We start from the raw sequence: 15890 nt of genomic DNA, 5'->3' as shown, positions 1-15890 counted from the left end.
TGACCATGATCAGGGCCTCACTCAGGAACTCAGCCTTAAACTGCAAAATGTGTGAATCATTTTCAATATATAGTGCAATCACACTGCAGCATTTACAAAATACAGATTTAAAATGTAGCAGTACATTTATATTTAAAGGAGACAAGATGATTAATCCTTTTTAGTTTAATACTTAATAACATAAACCCGGTTAAACTTACAAACATTGCAGTCAACCTGAACTGCACCAGAGGGACACAGTTTTTTACTAAACTGATCTTAAGGCAAGAATAAATAATATGCATTGTGTTCATAGTATTGTGTTGTAAACATAAATAGCATTGTTGAACATGCTTTAACTGATCTTGTACCATTAGCATTCAAAGTGAACCTAATTTTCATCTTAAGGCCCTTTTCAACCTTAGGAACTTCTTCAGGAACCCAGGAACCTTTTTAGTAAGTCAAGAACATTATCTGCATTTAGATAAAGAACAACCAAAATCGATGTAGCAGAACCAGAGATGTTGTCTTCAGTGCTTTATTCCGTCACAAAATGTAGCACCTACATCACTTACAATGTAACTCACCCCCTGACATTTTGGTCAGAGATTCAGGTGTGTAATGCCAGTAGTGGCTAATGTAGCCTGGAGCTGCTAGCCTCCAGCAGAGATGAGGAGGAGCAACAGAGGTCTGGTGACCTCACTTCTTTCTAACTCCACACCCCCAGATTACTTCATTTTCCAACTTGTAGTCTTCATCCCCAACCAATGCTGACTCAAGTGACATCACTTGAGTGAAACTGGTGGAGCTCCACTTTAACACGAGCATGAAGGTTTGGAATATCTTCTAAGGTCATAGACATTTACATGAATATTATGTCATTAAAATGTTAAGTTATGATGACTTTCTTTCCTCTTAACCCTAATCCAAGAGCGATATGAGGAGAGAGTGTGAGAGTGACAAACAGAACAAAAGATGCAAAAAGTTACATTTATTTGTTTCTATATTAAAAATCAAGAAGAAAAAAAAACACACAATAGATCCTCTCTACTTCGAAGGCAGTTGTTTTGCCTCTCTGTTGTTTTTAGTCTCCCTCCAAACCCATACACTTCTCATGCATGAGTGAATTACAAAACACAACCAGATGACATCTCAAACAAAGATAACTTTGATAAATGTTATCTGTCTGATTTGCCTAGACACAGTTGTTTGTGTGTAGTGAAAAAGCGAATACACAGAGGGGACTTTTAGTTAGCCACATTATATAATTTACATCAAGATAAAAGTACAAACCTAGAAATCTATCCAGAAGTAATGTCTAAAACATTTACACATTTTATCACTGAAAGTTGAATATTTGTAGGTTTTGGTATTATGACTGATCACGCTCAGTGATTTGACGCCTCTGAGTGGTACAGTACCTGTTCCTGCTGCTGTCGAGCAAGCTCCATCTGCTGCTGCTGTTTCTCCAGCAGCAGGGCAGCCATGTTCCTCTGCTCTGAATGGGCTCCCAGTAGCTGTTCCCTTAGACCGCTCAGCTGGTTGATCATCATCAACAACTGGAGCTCCTTCTCTGCCAGAGACTCTGGGGTACCTAGAAGGGTCATAAATTGCAATTTTTAAGTTTTTGTTATGCCCCCCTTTACACAGTGTTAAGTTTTTCAAAAATGTTTCTATTATCCCCTTCAAAAAAACAAAAACTAGTCATCATCTATTATATCAATACAATTTAGATGAGATAGTAGAAAGATTATAAGGATGGAAGCTTTCCTTCTATTTTGTTTTAATTCAATATATATATATAAAATTTGGCTAAGCAAGACTTATGCTATATATGCTTTTTTGTTAGTTTCTTTGTTTTTGGGCCAACTTCCCCTACTTTTAGAAGAAATGGAAGATAAAACCAACAATTTTGACTGCAAAATTCTCAAACTAGTGGTGTACTAAATTACTGCATGCACCTAGGCATTGCCTTTGAATTGTGTGTTTTATATAACATTTTTCAATCAATGAAGCAAACTGTGATCACGGCAAACAGAAAAAGAAGGCAAAATCTAATGGTAATGTGCTAGAGAGAGAGGTTTAAATGGTGTAAAGGTGTCTGAAAGCTGACCTTTCAGTTGTCCTGCCCCCACTGTGCTTTTATCCAGAAGTTTCTCCTTCCAGTCAGCATTCAGCAGCTTCTCAATGGTAGGCATTACTGTTAACAGAACACAACAGGTACTCAGCAGAACCGCACTGGGCAGCACTAGATGGCGTGAAAAATATATTCTGTCAAATAAAATCCATCTGACACCAAACTACTTTCTCTGCCTCCCTAATGGCATTGATTGAAGAACACATTTGAGGTGCCGAAGGGCAGAGGTTGTTTGTGCATCTGGGAGAAGTTTTGAGTGTTTGAGTGAATCAATAGTTGGACAGAGAACAATCCAAGGTCAACTAGTGGAGAGGCTGGTGAAAGACTTAAGGGCAGGGAGAGTAGCGGGAGCAGCTTGGAGAGCAGCCTTTTACTCCACATGTTAGGGATTGAACATCATCAGACAATAAAAGCACCCCAATTCCCCTGAACCCATTCAGGAATCAAAACAACACCCTCGCTTTGCTAGACAAACCATCACTTCTACGCATCAATTTTCAGCAGACTGCATTGTTTAATGCTGAATAGCAGCAGAATGTAGTGCACTTAAACACATAAGATATGGAGTCGTCAAAGTCTGGTCAGTAAAGACTGAGGTAAGGAGCTGAAAGGAGAAAGACTGTGGAGGTGTACTGGTACCAATGTTTCAAATCTAATATCAAGGTGAATGGTAAGTTTACAGTCTCTTATGCTGCTGAGTGCTGTAGAAACAACCTGTTCTAAAACATTAACAATTGCATCAACTACAGTTTTAATGGATTTGATCAAATGTTTGCATAGATCTCTGCACAAAATTCAAACATCAGATAAATAAAAATATTAAAGACACTATGTATAGAGTGGGGAAATGTCTGACTTTGGCGTCCCACAGTGGTAGTCATCTCATGGATATGCCATTAGAGTACTTTGTGAGATAATCGCATGTTGTCACAAGTCACAAGTTTCTACACAGTGGCTTTAAAAACTGTAGGTTTAAAACATAATTATGTTTTATTACAACCTGGATCTCATTTTCATAGGTTTCTATTGGTTATAATGTTTACAAGCTGTCTGATTGTCTGACCACTCGTGTTTCTTGCCCCATTGTTGTACTGTAGCAACATCGCCATATTCTCAGATCTCAGCAATTACTTTGGTACAACTTATTATAACTGATAGAAACAACATCCAAAACTAGGGGATCAGGGGATCACCAAAGTCAATAGAGTTTATCCTCTAGGGATTGTGAATATTTGTAGCAAATTTCAAGGCAATCCATCAAATAGTTGTGACAGTATTTCACTCAAAAACAAGAATGTCAACCTAATGGTGATGCTAGAGAAAAAGTCCCCATCCCCAAAGTCATTAAGAAACACCCTGTGAAGAACATGAACATCTGTACCAAATGTCATGGTAATTCATTCAATAGTTGCTGAGATATTTTAGTTTGGACCACAGTGGTGGATGACTAACTGAATGACATTACCATCCCTAAGGACACACTGCTGAATGAATCATAAATTAATACGCTACAGGAAATTTTCACTCAAATTTATGATGTATGTCCAAAAACAGTACATTCAAAACAGCTCTGGAAAAATCTACTAAGAAGATTATTTTGTCAAAATATTCAAAACAGGATAACAGATAAAAACAACATGGTTGCTAGGCTAGGTCAATAGGACAATGAAAACTCTGAAAACAAAAGTTTTTCCAGTTGCATTTTGCCAAAGTGCATGTCATTAAATTAGGACGGATTCTTTTTTTGAACTGAGTACGATTACTTGGCATCTATATCAACACATGTTCTGACACCGCAGAGCAGAAAGTAAAGGAAAAGCCATATTAAGAGTTTAGACAAACCTTCTTTGAAGCTGGATTGTCCTTCTGGTCGGTCATGCATCCTGACCTCTTTCAATCCCACCGGGCTTCTCCTGTGTGGCAGCTCTTTACCCGGAGAGCCCTCCTGTCGGGATACAGAAAGAGACCATCAACTGACAAAGCATCACCAGGATAAGGAAAAGTACAAATTTTACCTGGACATATCAATCTGTGACACTTCCTGCTCTCTCATGCCTTTTGTAATCTCCTTACCGAAGGGGAGCGGGACAGCGGTGGGGTCAGTTGGCGGGCCTCCAGCGGCTGATTTCCTGACCAATCACGTGAGGGAGATGTCTTAGGAGGTTCAGCATTGGTAATGACTCCACTTCCTCTACTGGACTCCTCTTGTTCTACTTTGACACCAACACCCACCATGCTGACATCCCCGCTGGAGTGGAGGTGCAGCGCTGGAGGGCTGGGCTCAACCATTCTGTTGAAAGACGAACAACATACAAAACAATAGGTGTCATTTAGTTGCGGTGAGGTTTGGGCACATGCCATATCAATTTTGATTTGGTAATTTATGTCATACTGCAAAGAACAGAGATAACACCAACAACTTTTCTATATTTTACATAAAGGAACTTTCTGGAGTACTTGGAAAACAATTTATCTCACTGACATGATGATAATGCAGTGTTATTCATGCATGTGCTCAATTCCATATCCTTTCTATATCACCTTTCAACCTGTTCGAAATGAGGAACTCTGCAAGATGAATGAGTTAAAACAGCTTTTGGAAAAGAGCTGGTAGACTTAGAAGGCTTAATGAAATGTTGCTGTAGGTGAAAAGATGACAAGACAGAGACAAGACAAAGCTTGAGGAAAGATCAGGGGATCACCAAAGTCATTACAATTGTATTCAAGGAACCATGAATATCTGTAGCAAATTTCATGCTGTGTTTTAAGAGGGTATAAAAGTTATCACAGGTCATCCTTGTACCAAAGTTCATGGCAATCCATCGCGTGGATGTCATGTTTCATAGAACAACTGAAAAATTTGAATAACTGAAAAATTTGTTTTGCTAGATGAAACATTGGAGGATCACCAAAATAATTTGAATATATCCTCTAAGGACCCTTGAATGTCTGTACCAAGTTTCATGGCACAATTGTCAACCTCATGGTGATGCCAGGGGGAAAAGTCAGGGGTTCACAAAGTCAGTAGGATTCATCCTCTTAGGAACATGAATGACAATTTCATGATAACATATCCAATAGCTGTCGAGATATTTCATTCTGGAACAAAGTGGAGGATGGGCCAACAGACCAATATTGCCATCTCTAGAGCTATGCAGCTAGCATAGTTAAAAAAAAAAAAAAAGCTAGCCAATGCAACAAGTCCTTAAGGGATTACAAGGGATCTACTCAAATAAAAGTTGATATTCAAATACCCTACCCAGAAACATGGCCAAGTAAAGGCTGGCCCTTAATTATAGTCAGGTAAAAAACGGGTGATGGGTGGCTTACATGATAAATTCAGGACAATGTACTGTACATTTCCACACCACTCTGTTGTAATGTCATACTGACAACTCTGTTGCAGAGTTTCTCTTTTTAATCCTCAATTCTCTTCTTCATTCAGTATTTAATTCATATTGGTTCTCTTTGGTGTTTCTTTCGATCTCTGTTAAACTACCTGTTAATAAAACTTAACACTTCCTGTTGATGTTTCACACTAACATGTAATTGATTTCTGACCTTTGAAATTATCCCACCACTGTCGCCACTGTCTTCCCTAATTGAAGTGATGTAGATCAGTTTATTAAAACATGGCCAAAAATCTCAACACATGGGGGGTCCTTGATGTCTAACGTGTGTCTTTCAGAGTCTGTTTCAGAGTGAGTGAGAGACACTGTTTTGGTTCACTGCTGAAGTCAAGGTCAAGGGTTAGGTGGTGGATGCGTTACCACCACCCAAAGTCACAGCAAGGCTTATTGTCTGAGTGTGTGTGCACGTGTGTGTGTGTGTGTGAAAAAGTGAATAATAGGAGGTTAGAAGGGAGGGAGACAGACAACACCTCAGTGAGTCAGAAAGGGGGAGAGGACAGGTTGAGTGAGAGAGGTTTGAACCACAGTGAACTTGAACAAATCAACTCAGACTTGTGTATTTATGTGTGTTTTGTATGTGTGTGTGTGTGTGTGTGTGTATGTGTGTGTGTGTATTTGTGTGTGTGTGTGTGTATGTGTGTTATTTCCCAGCTCTGCAGCAGGAGGAAAGAAAAACACAGCAGACAGCAGAACAAAACAAACAGAACACACAAGGGCAAAAAGTGCACATATATATAAAGAGGCAGAAAAAAAGCCATTGTTGGAGACGGGGAACAAAGGAAGCCGGGACAATGGGGGAGAGGCTGACAAAAGCCGCCGGCCGCAGGAAACAGGCCGGATAACAATGCCAGCGGAATGTGCCGACCAACTCGGGAACACGGCAAAAAAATGCGGAGCGCCACCGTTCTGCGGAAAGCATAATAATGATTAGAGCCCCCCTCTACTTCACCCAGCTCTCCCAGCCTGCACACTGTGTTTCTGAACAAAGCCACCTGTCTGCCAGGGTCCAAGGCTCCAAACCTCTGTGATGTATATGCATGTGTATGTGAGTCTCTCTGTGTATGTGTGTGTGTTTAAAGCTGCACCACAGAATACAGTTTTGAGGCTAAATCACAGAGTGAAGCTAAAACACAGAGGGTTACCTTCTACAAACTGAGATGAAATGAATTTGACATATTCATGGTCACTTCTGGAAATCTCCACACAGGAAGTGATGAACCAAAACAAGTAGTGCAAGACAAAAGAGTCTTCAAAACAAAAGTGAAGTGCACTGGCTGAGATATTTGGACTGAACAACCATCAAGTCACATTTAACGCAATAGTTAATACATTGTTTTGTACTGACTGTATGTTTGAGTGACTGCTTGACACAATCAACCTATTGTTCTTCTATAACGACAACCTTCCTAGAATTAGAGGTGCAGAGTTTTCTTGTAAGTAAACAGTTATGTTTACATTCATTGTTTCTCACCAGACTTCATTGTGTGTATCCTTGACACCTAACAAACCTTTTTCATTTTTAAAAAAATCTGCATTGTTTACATCCATGTTTGCTAGATACCATTCTTCTTCCTACCTTTTGCTGGCACACAACTACATCTCTTTGCACATTCAGAGCATGAAGGAGTCGATAAAAATGTGTATCACGTCACCCGTGTGCTCATGTGCATGTACATCATCCTTGTGCGCTTGCTGGTAGAGCACAAGATACAAAGGAAACAGTGACCTGCTAATCAAACATAGCTCCATAGTGCTACTAGTGGTCAAAAACTCCACAGAGTACCTTTAACTACTACTGAAAAGTTCCCCCCGCTGGAAAGACTATATAAAATTCAAGATAGATGGGAACAAATTTTCCACATACCTCTGCCATGGATTTCAATACATGAAATTATATATGAAACAGACATAGACTCTAGCATCTCAATTTAAATTGCTGTACAAAATTGAATTTTGTACAGCACAAAACAATTTCTACATATACATATTCATGAAGAGTCTTGTAACGATGTCATATAAACATTATCTCACATATCTTGGTATTGCTGCCCCGTTGGCACTGGACCAAAATTCAAATATGGCTAAAAGGACTGTAATATAAAGGCAGAACTGGACATGCAGACTGTACTTATGGGTGATTTAAAATGTACAGTATAAACCCTGTGATGGTGAACATGGAGAATAACTTTAAAATTGCACAATTTAAATCTGTCATATGACATCATTGTACGGTACAAGGCATATGCCAGCAGATGGGAAAAACTGGCAGAGTATAAGGGAGAAATTACAATATCATTATGATTTTTTTAGGTTTAGCTGTATGATTAGAATATTTACAGGAGGGAAAGAGATTTTTTAAAACATTCATTGCAATAAAGAAAAAGGAAAATGAAGGAGAAAAAAACCAAACATTAGTATCGTAGTAGCTAACATTATGGCCTCTTTGTTTTCTACTAATACGACTGTTACTTCAATCATTACAACAATCTGTAGTGCGGACAAGTAGTGCTGGGCAAAATGACTGAAATCACCACATTAATATGAATATTTTATCTGGTATAGATATACATAGGACAAAATGGAAAATGTACGCAAAATTACCCATAAAATACTCAAAATTATTGTTTAATGCAATGAACTGTTTTCCAGTGTTATTCATTACATCAGATAAAACTGATAATGAAAGCCACAGTAACTTAACAGCTTCATAGAGTTTGGCATGATGCTCTACTACAACCCAGCAACATGAGAAAAAAAAAAAAAAAAACTGCCAGTGTTTTGCCAAATGCATAATAATGTTGTTACTGCATTTCAACAAAAAGCCACCTGTCTGCCAAGGCTCTAAACCTGCGCACAGTGTGTGGATGTCTGTGTGTATTTACACCTTTATGTTTGTGTATTCAAACTCTGAATCATAAAAAAATCCATTTCACACAGCTGATGGTAACTAAAAAGCCCTGTAGTGCATTAAATACAGCTGCAAGCTGGAGGAACAACAGCACTCAAGCTCATTTGATGCCACCTGCTTGACTACTGTTGACTTTGGACACGATATCACACTCAGTTATTTGTAGGTGTATTTATGTGTGTTTAAGCCAAGCTCTTGTTCTCAGGTTCAGCATTTAAATTTCGTGGGGAAAACATGAAATAAAAATTGCTTTTTGGTTTAGGCTGCAGTTAAAATTGATACTGTCCTTTAATTTTACTCCCTGTGATCTAAACGCTGTTTCCAACACTTGTTACTTGTGGTAACCCTTGGAATTAAATATCAGCAATCAGCAGCTTTAAACCCACAAGGATCTGTATCAGCCTAATCTTGTCTGATTGCGATTTTCAGGTATGGTGTATCGTTTTGTTGAATGTTCAGGAGGAATGAGGATGGAGGGATGAAGATAGAGAGAGGTGGGAAACTGTTTAGCCAACATGGCAGCAGCCGTTGTTGGTATCGGTGAGGGGTTGATTGTGTGACGGCGGGGGGTCGGGCTGGCAGCTGCAACACACCGTGTTTTGTCCCACGCTGGAAGTTATTCCTGGGTCCCCCCTCCACGTTCCAATGAGGCTAGACTGTAGAGCTGCCACAGGTGGCTTTCACACGCCTCTGCACAGACTCTGTGTGTGTGTTTGTGTGTGTGTATTTGTGTGTGTGTGTGTGTGTGTCACCCCATTGCAGAGGTATGCACAGAATCTCAGCGACCCACAGAGTCGTTGACAGCGAGGAATGCGTCAAGGTGCGTGTGTGTTTTACAAGCACAAAGGTTTTTTTTTTGTTTTTTTAACAATGCCTTTAGCGTCTTAGCTCGAACAATGCAAGCCAGCCAAGGTTATCGCTTCCCTCCACATCAGTCTCATCTAGTTAAACACACACTTAGTCTATCCGCAGCTGACTGCACCCGTGTGGAACTTAACCTTGTGTATGTAGCATGTCTGTATCGCATGATTTGAATAGCATAGCCTTCTTATGAGGTTATCTGATTGAGGCCTGTTTTTGACCACCTACAGTGTTGTTCAGCTTTTATAGGCGCTCACCACATGCTGCTACAAAACTCACTATGACGCAGACCTCAGAGCAGCTGTTGAGCAGCAACAAAGTAGAACAAAGTGACCAAAAACTACTTTTAGAGACTTTTGAAACTACTCTCTCACATTAAAAACACAGCTGAGCTGATGAGTAACTGTAGTGGTGAATTCGGATCAAATGGGGTATAAACCAGCCCAGCAAGTGAGAATATTTTTGCTTCCAGTGAAAGTTAATTTGTTTGCAGGAGCAAACATCGTTTGTTTTACTAAAAGGGTGTGATCAGTATCATTAACCCATGTAGTAAATACCATCAACTGTTTCTAGAAAATTCTTAAAAAAACAAGCGAAGTATGCTGGAAAAACAAATACCGTAATATCACTTGTTTTTCTGGTAATTGATGGTTAATTTTGGCGCGTAGTCAAGTCAGTTGCTAAACGGCAGTTAAAGCTGCACTAATCAAGTATTCTTTATATCAACAATGGATCGATCACATGTATTTTGTAATGTGATCATAGAGACGAACCCACAAATAATTATCACCCATCTGTGCAGGTATGTAGTGTCTTTCAGCATCTTTAGCTCATTGTTTTGGTTTTCCAGACCCACAAACGTTTATCAGGTTTGTTACCAGATGCCGCAGGCAGCAGTTCTGATAATCTGACTGAATGCTACCCACCACATTTTACTGTTCTTGAAGGCACCACTATCAAGAAAGAGGAAACGTAGTTTGTAGTGCTAGGCTGTTCTCCATTGCGTTGCGTATTGCGTCACCCGGCAGACATTTGCCTGCAGCTCTGGATGCAGGCAATATGGAGGGAAGTTAAACATTGTTCATTTGCATATACTACCCACATTGTAATGATACAATGCTGGTTGAAAATCAGCAAAATTTCCCTTTAAGACTTCAAGAGGCTACTTTGTATTAGTTGCTGAACTATACTGAAAAAGCAATAACCACAACATAATGAATGAAGATGAATTTTACCAGATTAATAAAGTGAGTATAAGTGACTGACAGTTTGCATCACTTATACTATTATAAAACAAAGAAAAAATAATTCCTTGTTTTTGACACAGTCAATAGTTTTTGATCCTTAACATTCTGGTGTACAAGAACTCTGTAGCGTTCGTTATGTGAGGGGGAGTCTTACGGAAAATACCCAACAAAGGCATATTAAATTGGAAAATAAAACCAAAACTATCTGCATGGCTGGATATTATTAGAGTCAAAAGGAATGTTTTTTTTTTTTGGTGATTTGGGAGAACTGAGCTTTTAAAAGAAGCCCGTTGTGGCTCACTGTCAGTCTGACCACAGTGGTGGCTGTACAGTCACAGAACTACACTTGTCCTCTCCCCCCCTGTGAGCTGAATGCTCCTGTCGCAGCAGAGAGGGAGTCGATGGAGGATGACAGTGGACGGATGGAACATGCCTCTGCCCTCAGATAAAAATCAGCTCCTCTCTTTTGAACACTGACAACACTGAAACCTTACACTTCCCACGACACAAGAAACACTTCACACAAAACCTTCAGTTACCCAACAAGTTGTAACACGTAAAACCTAACATTTCTCCCCCCAGGGGATTGGCAATGATAATCCCTTCTGTTGTTCTCCCTTTCTTTTCTTTTCTTTTCTTCCTTTGTTTTCTCATTCTTTCTCTCAGTGTTTTCTTTTCTTCCCCCTACCGACAGGAGCAGCTTGTTGGGTTTATATCGTCCTTGTCGCTTTCCAACGACCGCCTGAGGCAGAATAGCAGGGAGTGCACAACAGACAGAGTGCCAGGAGCCAGTCTCGGCAGTTGAGAGCAGCAGGATAAAGTGTTAGACATCTAAAGACGTTTACTTGGTGATAAACAAATAAAGACATTCTCACTGTCAACCCTGAGACTGACAGCTGTAATGGCAGAAGGTTCCCTGCAGGAACAAATCAACCACAGAAACCACAACACATCTCAGTCAGCTGGCTGAGGCACAACAGTCTACCAAACAAACAAGAAAAAAAAGGCTGATGTCAAATATCTCACAGCCAGATCTTTACATATTTATACTGCCAGTTCCATCAAACTTTGTCCCCGAATGAGAAACATTTACAATAAAATTTCTCACAGATTGTTCAGCTGTTGACAAGGTTTTCGTGACAGAGCTCTTACAGTAAGTCAAACCTGCTGTGCAGTCGTGGTAAGACAAGTGCGGACCGATGTATAAACAAATGCTTGGGGAAATGTTTCACAGTTAGCAGTATTTGCTTAGGGATGATAAAACAATCCAGCGTTCCGCGCCAGCTAGTGCCTGTCTGCCCACAGGGGCCTGGCTCGGGCTGATCCTGGCGAGAGCTTTCCAGCAACTGAAACATCACTGAAAGAAACCACATCTCATCTTGAATTTTTTTGTTTTTTTTGGTTTGTTTTTTTTTTTTAAATCCCTCAGTGGCTCATCTCTTAACCTGCATCTCCACCTTTGACTGGAAATCACTGAACCAAGTTGCTTTGCTTGGATTCAGTTCAGCAGAGAAAAGTAAGCAACATCATTTCTCATAAAATCTGGAGCTGATTTAAATGTCACAGAACTAGGGCTAAAACTGCAAACATGTCAGTTGAGGAAAAAACTGAAAAAGAGAGAAAATTTATAGCAACTACAAATCAGTTTTATTCATGCCTAAAAAAGAACATACAAGCACTGTCATCCCACCATCTCCGCTCTAGTTTTCTGTACTGACCTGGTAGAGACGAGTTGACGTGAGAAGATCCAACAGCGCTCCCTCACTGGAACAGAGCTGCTGACACCAGTCATAGTGACTGGCTCTCCCTCACTAGTAACGCCTGTCTTTTCTACTCTTCTGTTACCTCTGACCCAGCCAATCCCCCCCTTTCCCACCCCCATCTCTCCTCTCAAGAGGGGAAGTACAAAGAGCCTCTTCAAATCCCACCGTACAGGGGCTTCATTTGCATAATTAGCATGCTGTTGCAGGTAACCCTTGCTGCAGCCTGGATGCATGATACCGATCGAACATCAACCCACCAACAGGTGTGACAGCAGTGTGATAAGAGCATTCATCTGCTTCAGACACTTTCTAACAAAGTCTGCTTTATCCTCGATATGATTTCCTGGACATGTGACTGAAAGTGGGGGAAGCAAAGTTGTGGTGTAAAGGACCGGGGAGAAAGGCAACATGTAAACAACCAAGTGAGACAGAATCAGACTCCATTGTTATCACTGTTTAATATAGCTGTTAATTGAGAAATGAAGCACCTGTAAAGCTTCAGTCATAGAAGTTGTAGTCACTACTGCCATGATGAAACCAGTAGTTAACTAAAAAGTCTTTATTAATGCTTTTTCTGTTTCTCATCAAATCCTGAATATTGCTATTTAAGACCAAAAACTGCTGCAAGTTGAACGAGGCTGCCATAAGCAGTAATTTAACGTAAATAGCTCAGTATTTTGTGACTCTTTGTGGTCAAATAAAGAAAAATATACCTTTCTCTTTCCTACCATGCACATGTGTTTCAATGCAATCTCTTTCCAACTTGTTTTTATTTGAGTTGGACGCAGTTGCACTGGCTGCTTGGATGCAAATGAGTAAGGATGTGTTTGAGGTGTGTTAAGCTCAAATTACACTTTCTGCATTTGAGAAGCCACACATAATAACTGCAAATGTGAACCATCAAGTCCTCCACAGTAAACGACAAAACACGTTGTTGATCCATGCATTTCAGGACAAAACATACAAACATTTTCTGATCCGGGGCCCCTATCAGCAGTACTCAGCAACATAATGTGTCTGTACCTCCCAAATGCATTACAAGTCACAACTGAGAAATTTGAATTTTGAGGTTTTATGATGTGACAACTCTATAGTTAATGTTTGGTTAGTTTTAGGCACAAAAACAACTTGGTTAGGTTTAGGAAAAGATCATGGATTGAGTTAAAATTAGTACTCTGTTAAGGTTAGTCGACCTTCGTCGACATGGTTACAATAATAACCACGTGGTTAAGGTTAGGAGATGATTGTGGTCATGTTTTTTTTTAAAAAACAATATTGGCTTGCAATTGGAAACGAAAAACGAACAGCAATCTCCCGTGTTAAAGTACGATGTTTTATTGACCCGTCCATCCAACCAGACCTGCTCAGTACGGGAACTCTGTCGCTCTATAATAACGTCACCATGTTTCCTCTGCTCCTGTTATAATTACTACAGCTGCTAGAGGGCGCTGTCACTTGAATGTAAATATATGTTGTTTTGGGTCACTTATATAAACGAACACATCCACCTATGCAGACACCCAATACACCCAATATAGTATAAACAGAGCTGCATCTGTTGTCTGCATCCGTTTCAGAGTATATTAGGTCCTCTGGTTTGCATCGACTATTATTGAGTTGCATGCAGTCAGAGAGCAGAATTGCTTTCATGGTTTGCAGACACTTCAAACCTCAAGCCACAGAGCTGGGTGGTGTAATGAGCACAGCAGTGTAAAAGGCCAATTCATGCTTTCCGCGCACGTGGTTCCACACATACTTTCGGGGGTCCACAGACACAGACGTGTTCCACATGTGTGCACTAGTAAACAGAGTTGCAGCGTGATAACTTTCCAGAGTTGTAAACTCCATTCTGTGAATATTACAAACCGCTGTGCAGTGTTTTTCTGATCAGCCTTTAAGCCCAATAATCTGTTATTCCAACCGGACTTGCTGGATCGCATTTCATTGTATCGGCATTTTAAACAACACGCCCACAACAACACGGCCCCTTGTATTGTTTTACACAGTCTGAATGCAGCAGGAGTTCCTGTATGTTGTGGAACAACATATTTTTTCAATGAAAAAGTCGAAAACAGAAAAATGTCAGCTTTATAAGAATAGGAATGTAGTACATACATACAGTAGACAAGACAGGGGTCCGTTTGCTTTTCTAGTATACGCACAGTTGATGTGCTTGCCATGTGTACAGTCTGCACGGTCACAAATTTTGGGCTGTGCGTGAACGTTGGCCATGTGGACCTTCGTGAACATGGCTGGATGATGACATTTACATTCCCGCAGACCAACGCGGCCACACAGACACGGAAAGCATGAATTGGCCTTAAATTGCTGATCTAATCTGATCGGGAACACTCAATCAGAAAATTTTGTGAATTTGATTTTAAAAAGAGTGTAACTGACCCCTCCCTCAGCTGAACAGCCTGGAGTGCTTTGCTGATCACACGCTAGTTGGACTGCTTCTAGTCTATACAGTTTCCTCTGTCCTGTTCTGCTCATACCAACGATGTGTCTTATCAAGTGTTTAACTTGGTTTACACACCTTTTAATACTGCTTTTGTTTGATGTTCCAACAGTTTGCCTTACTTTTTTTTTTTTTTTACCGCTACCTGACTAACTAAGAGAAATTACAAGGCCAGAAAACTTTCACTGAACACTCTTAGCATCACACTGACGAATGAAAGAATTGCATGTGTAGGTTTTGGGTCTTGAATTTTTTTTATTTTCTCATTGTAGAGGTCGGTAAGATGTCTAAACACACACACACACACACACACAGCAACAGACACACACAGTTCTGCAACAAAGCTTCCTTGCGTTGCTGACTAGGCCTCATTAGAGAATGAGCTCTCAGGGCTGGAGACACAAAAGCCTTGCTCTCTTCTCCTTTCCTTCCCCTCTCTTCCTCTGTTCTCTTGGCCTTTTGATGTCAAGGGTACTGAACCATAGTGCATAGTCCAAAGAATACGCTCATCAAGAATACACACTCAGTTTCCTAATTTTTTGTTTTTTTTATATTGCACTGAGTGTGTGCGTGTGTGCTTGTGTGTGCGTGTGTGTGCCTGTGTTGAGAAGCGAACACAGTGAGCTACAAGCCCTGATAAGGTGCTGTTGTTCTGTGGTTGCTGGTCAGTTCATCACACAAAGAGCAGTGTTGGGAACTCCAGAACAGCGATTGAGTGATAGAGACATCACAAAGACTACATTTTACTCCCCTTTTCCTCTTGGAGCTCTGGGGCAGTCCCATAGAGGCCCGCCCACTTCACACACACAAAAACACACACTCAGCTCCACCACATCATCTCAATAAATATTACATCAGAAGAGTCGGCGGCAAATTGATTGATGCGGACACGGAACATTTTTGCCGCATGAGTTTCTGTTTACGACGAAAAGATCATTTGAGTTGTAAAAATGACAACTGCTGTAAATCTGAGCTTGTTATATAAAAAAACCAACAAAAAAACAGGCGTACATCAGTGGTAATTTCTAAACCGAGTTGTGTATTTGGTATGAGTAAGAGCACATCCACCCATCAGCATACACACGCATGACCGGTACCAACACAAGCAAACAAAAAGTGTTTTA

General features: G+C 40.3%; 1 protein-coding gene across 2 annotated transcripts in view; it reads right to left on the bottom strand.

The window, feature by feature from the left end:
- The window catches only part of LOC122981431 (transcription factor SOX-13-like), a 46408-nt gene that overhangs the window by 15075 nt on the left and 15443 nt on the right, over nt 1-15890 (bottom strand). For both annotated transcript variants that reach the window (XM_044350152.1, XM_044350154.1), the window contains exons 2-5: nt 4190-4406; nt 3959-4061; nt 2093-2179; nt 1401-1573 (exon numbers count right to left, since the gene is read on the bottom strand). In XM_044350152.1, coding sequence (XP_044206087.1) covers nt 1401-1573; nt 2093-2179; nt 3959-4061; nt 4190-4405 — 579 coding nt within the window. In that variant the 5' untranslated portion in view covers nt 4406. The remainder of the gene's footprint in view (nt 1-1400; nt 1574-2092; nt 2180-3958; nt 4062-4189; nt 4407-15890) is intronic.

Source organism: Thunnus albacares, chromosome 4, assembly GCF_914725855.1.
Source record: "Thunnus albacares chromosome 4, fThuAlb1.1, whole genome shotgun sequence".
NCBI lineage: Eukaryota > Metazoa > Chordata > Actinopteri > Scombriformes > Scombridae > Thunnus > Thunnus albacares.
Note: the sequence above shows the minus strand (reverse complement) of the source record. Positions and strands in the feature narration are given on the sequence as shown.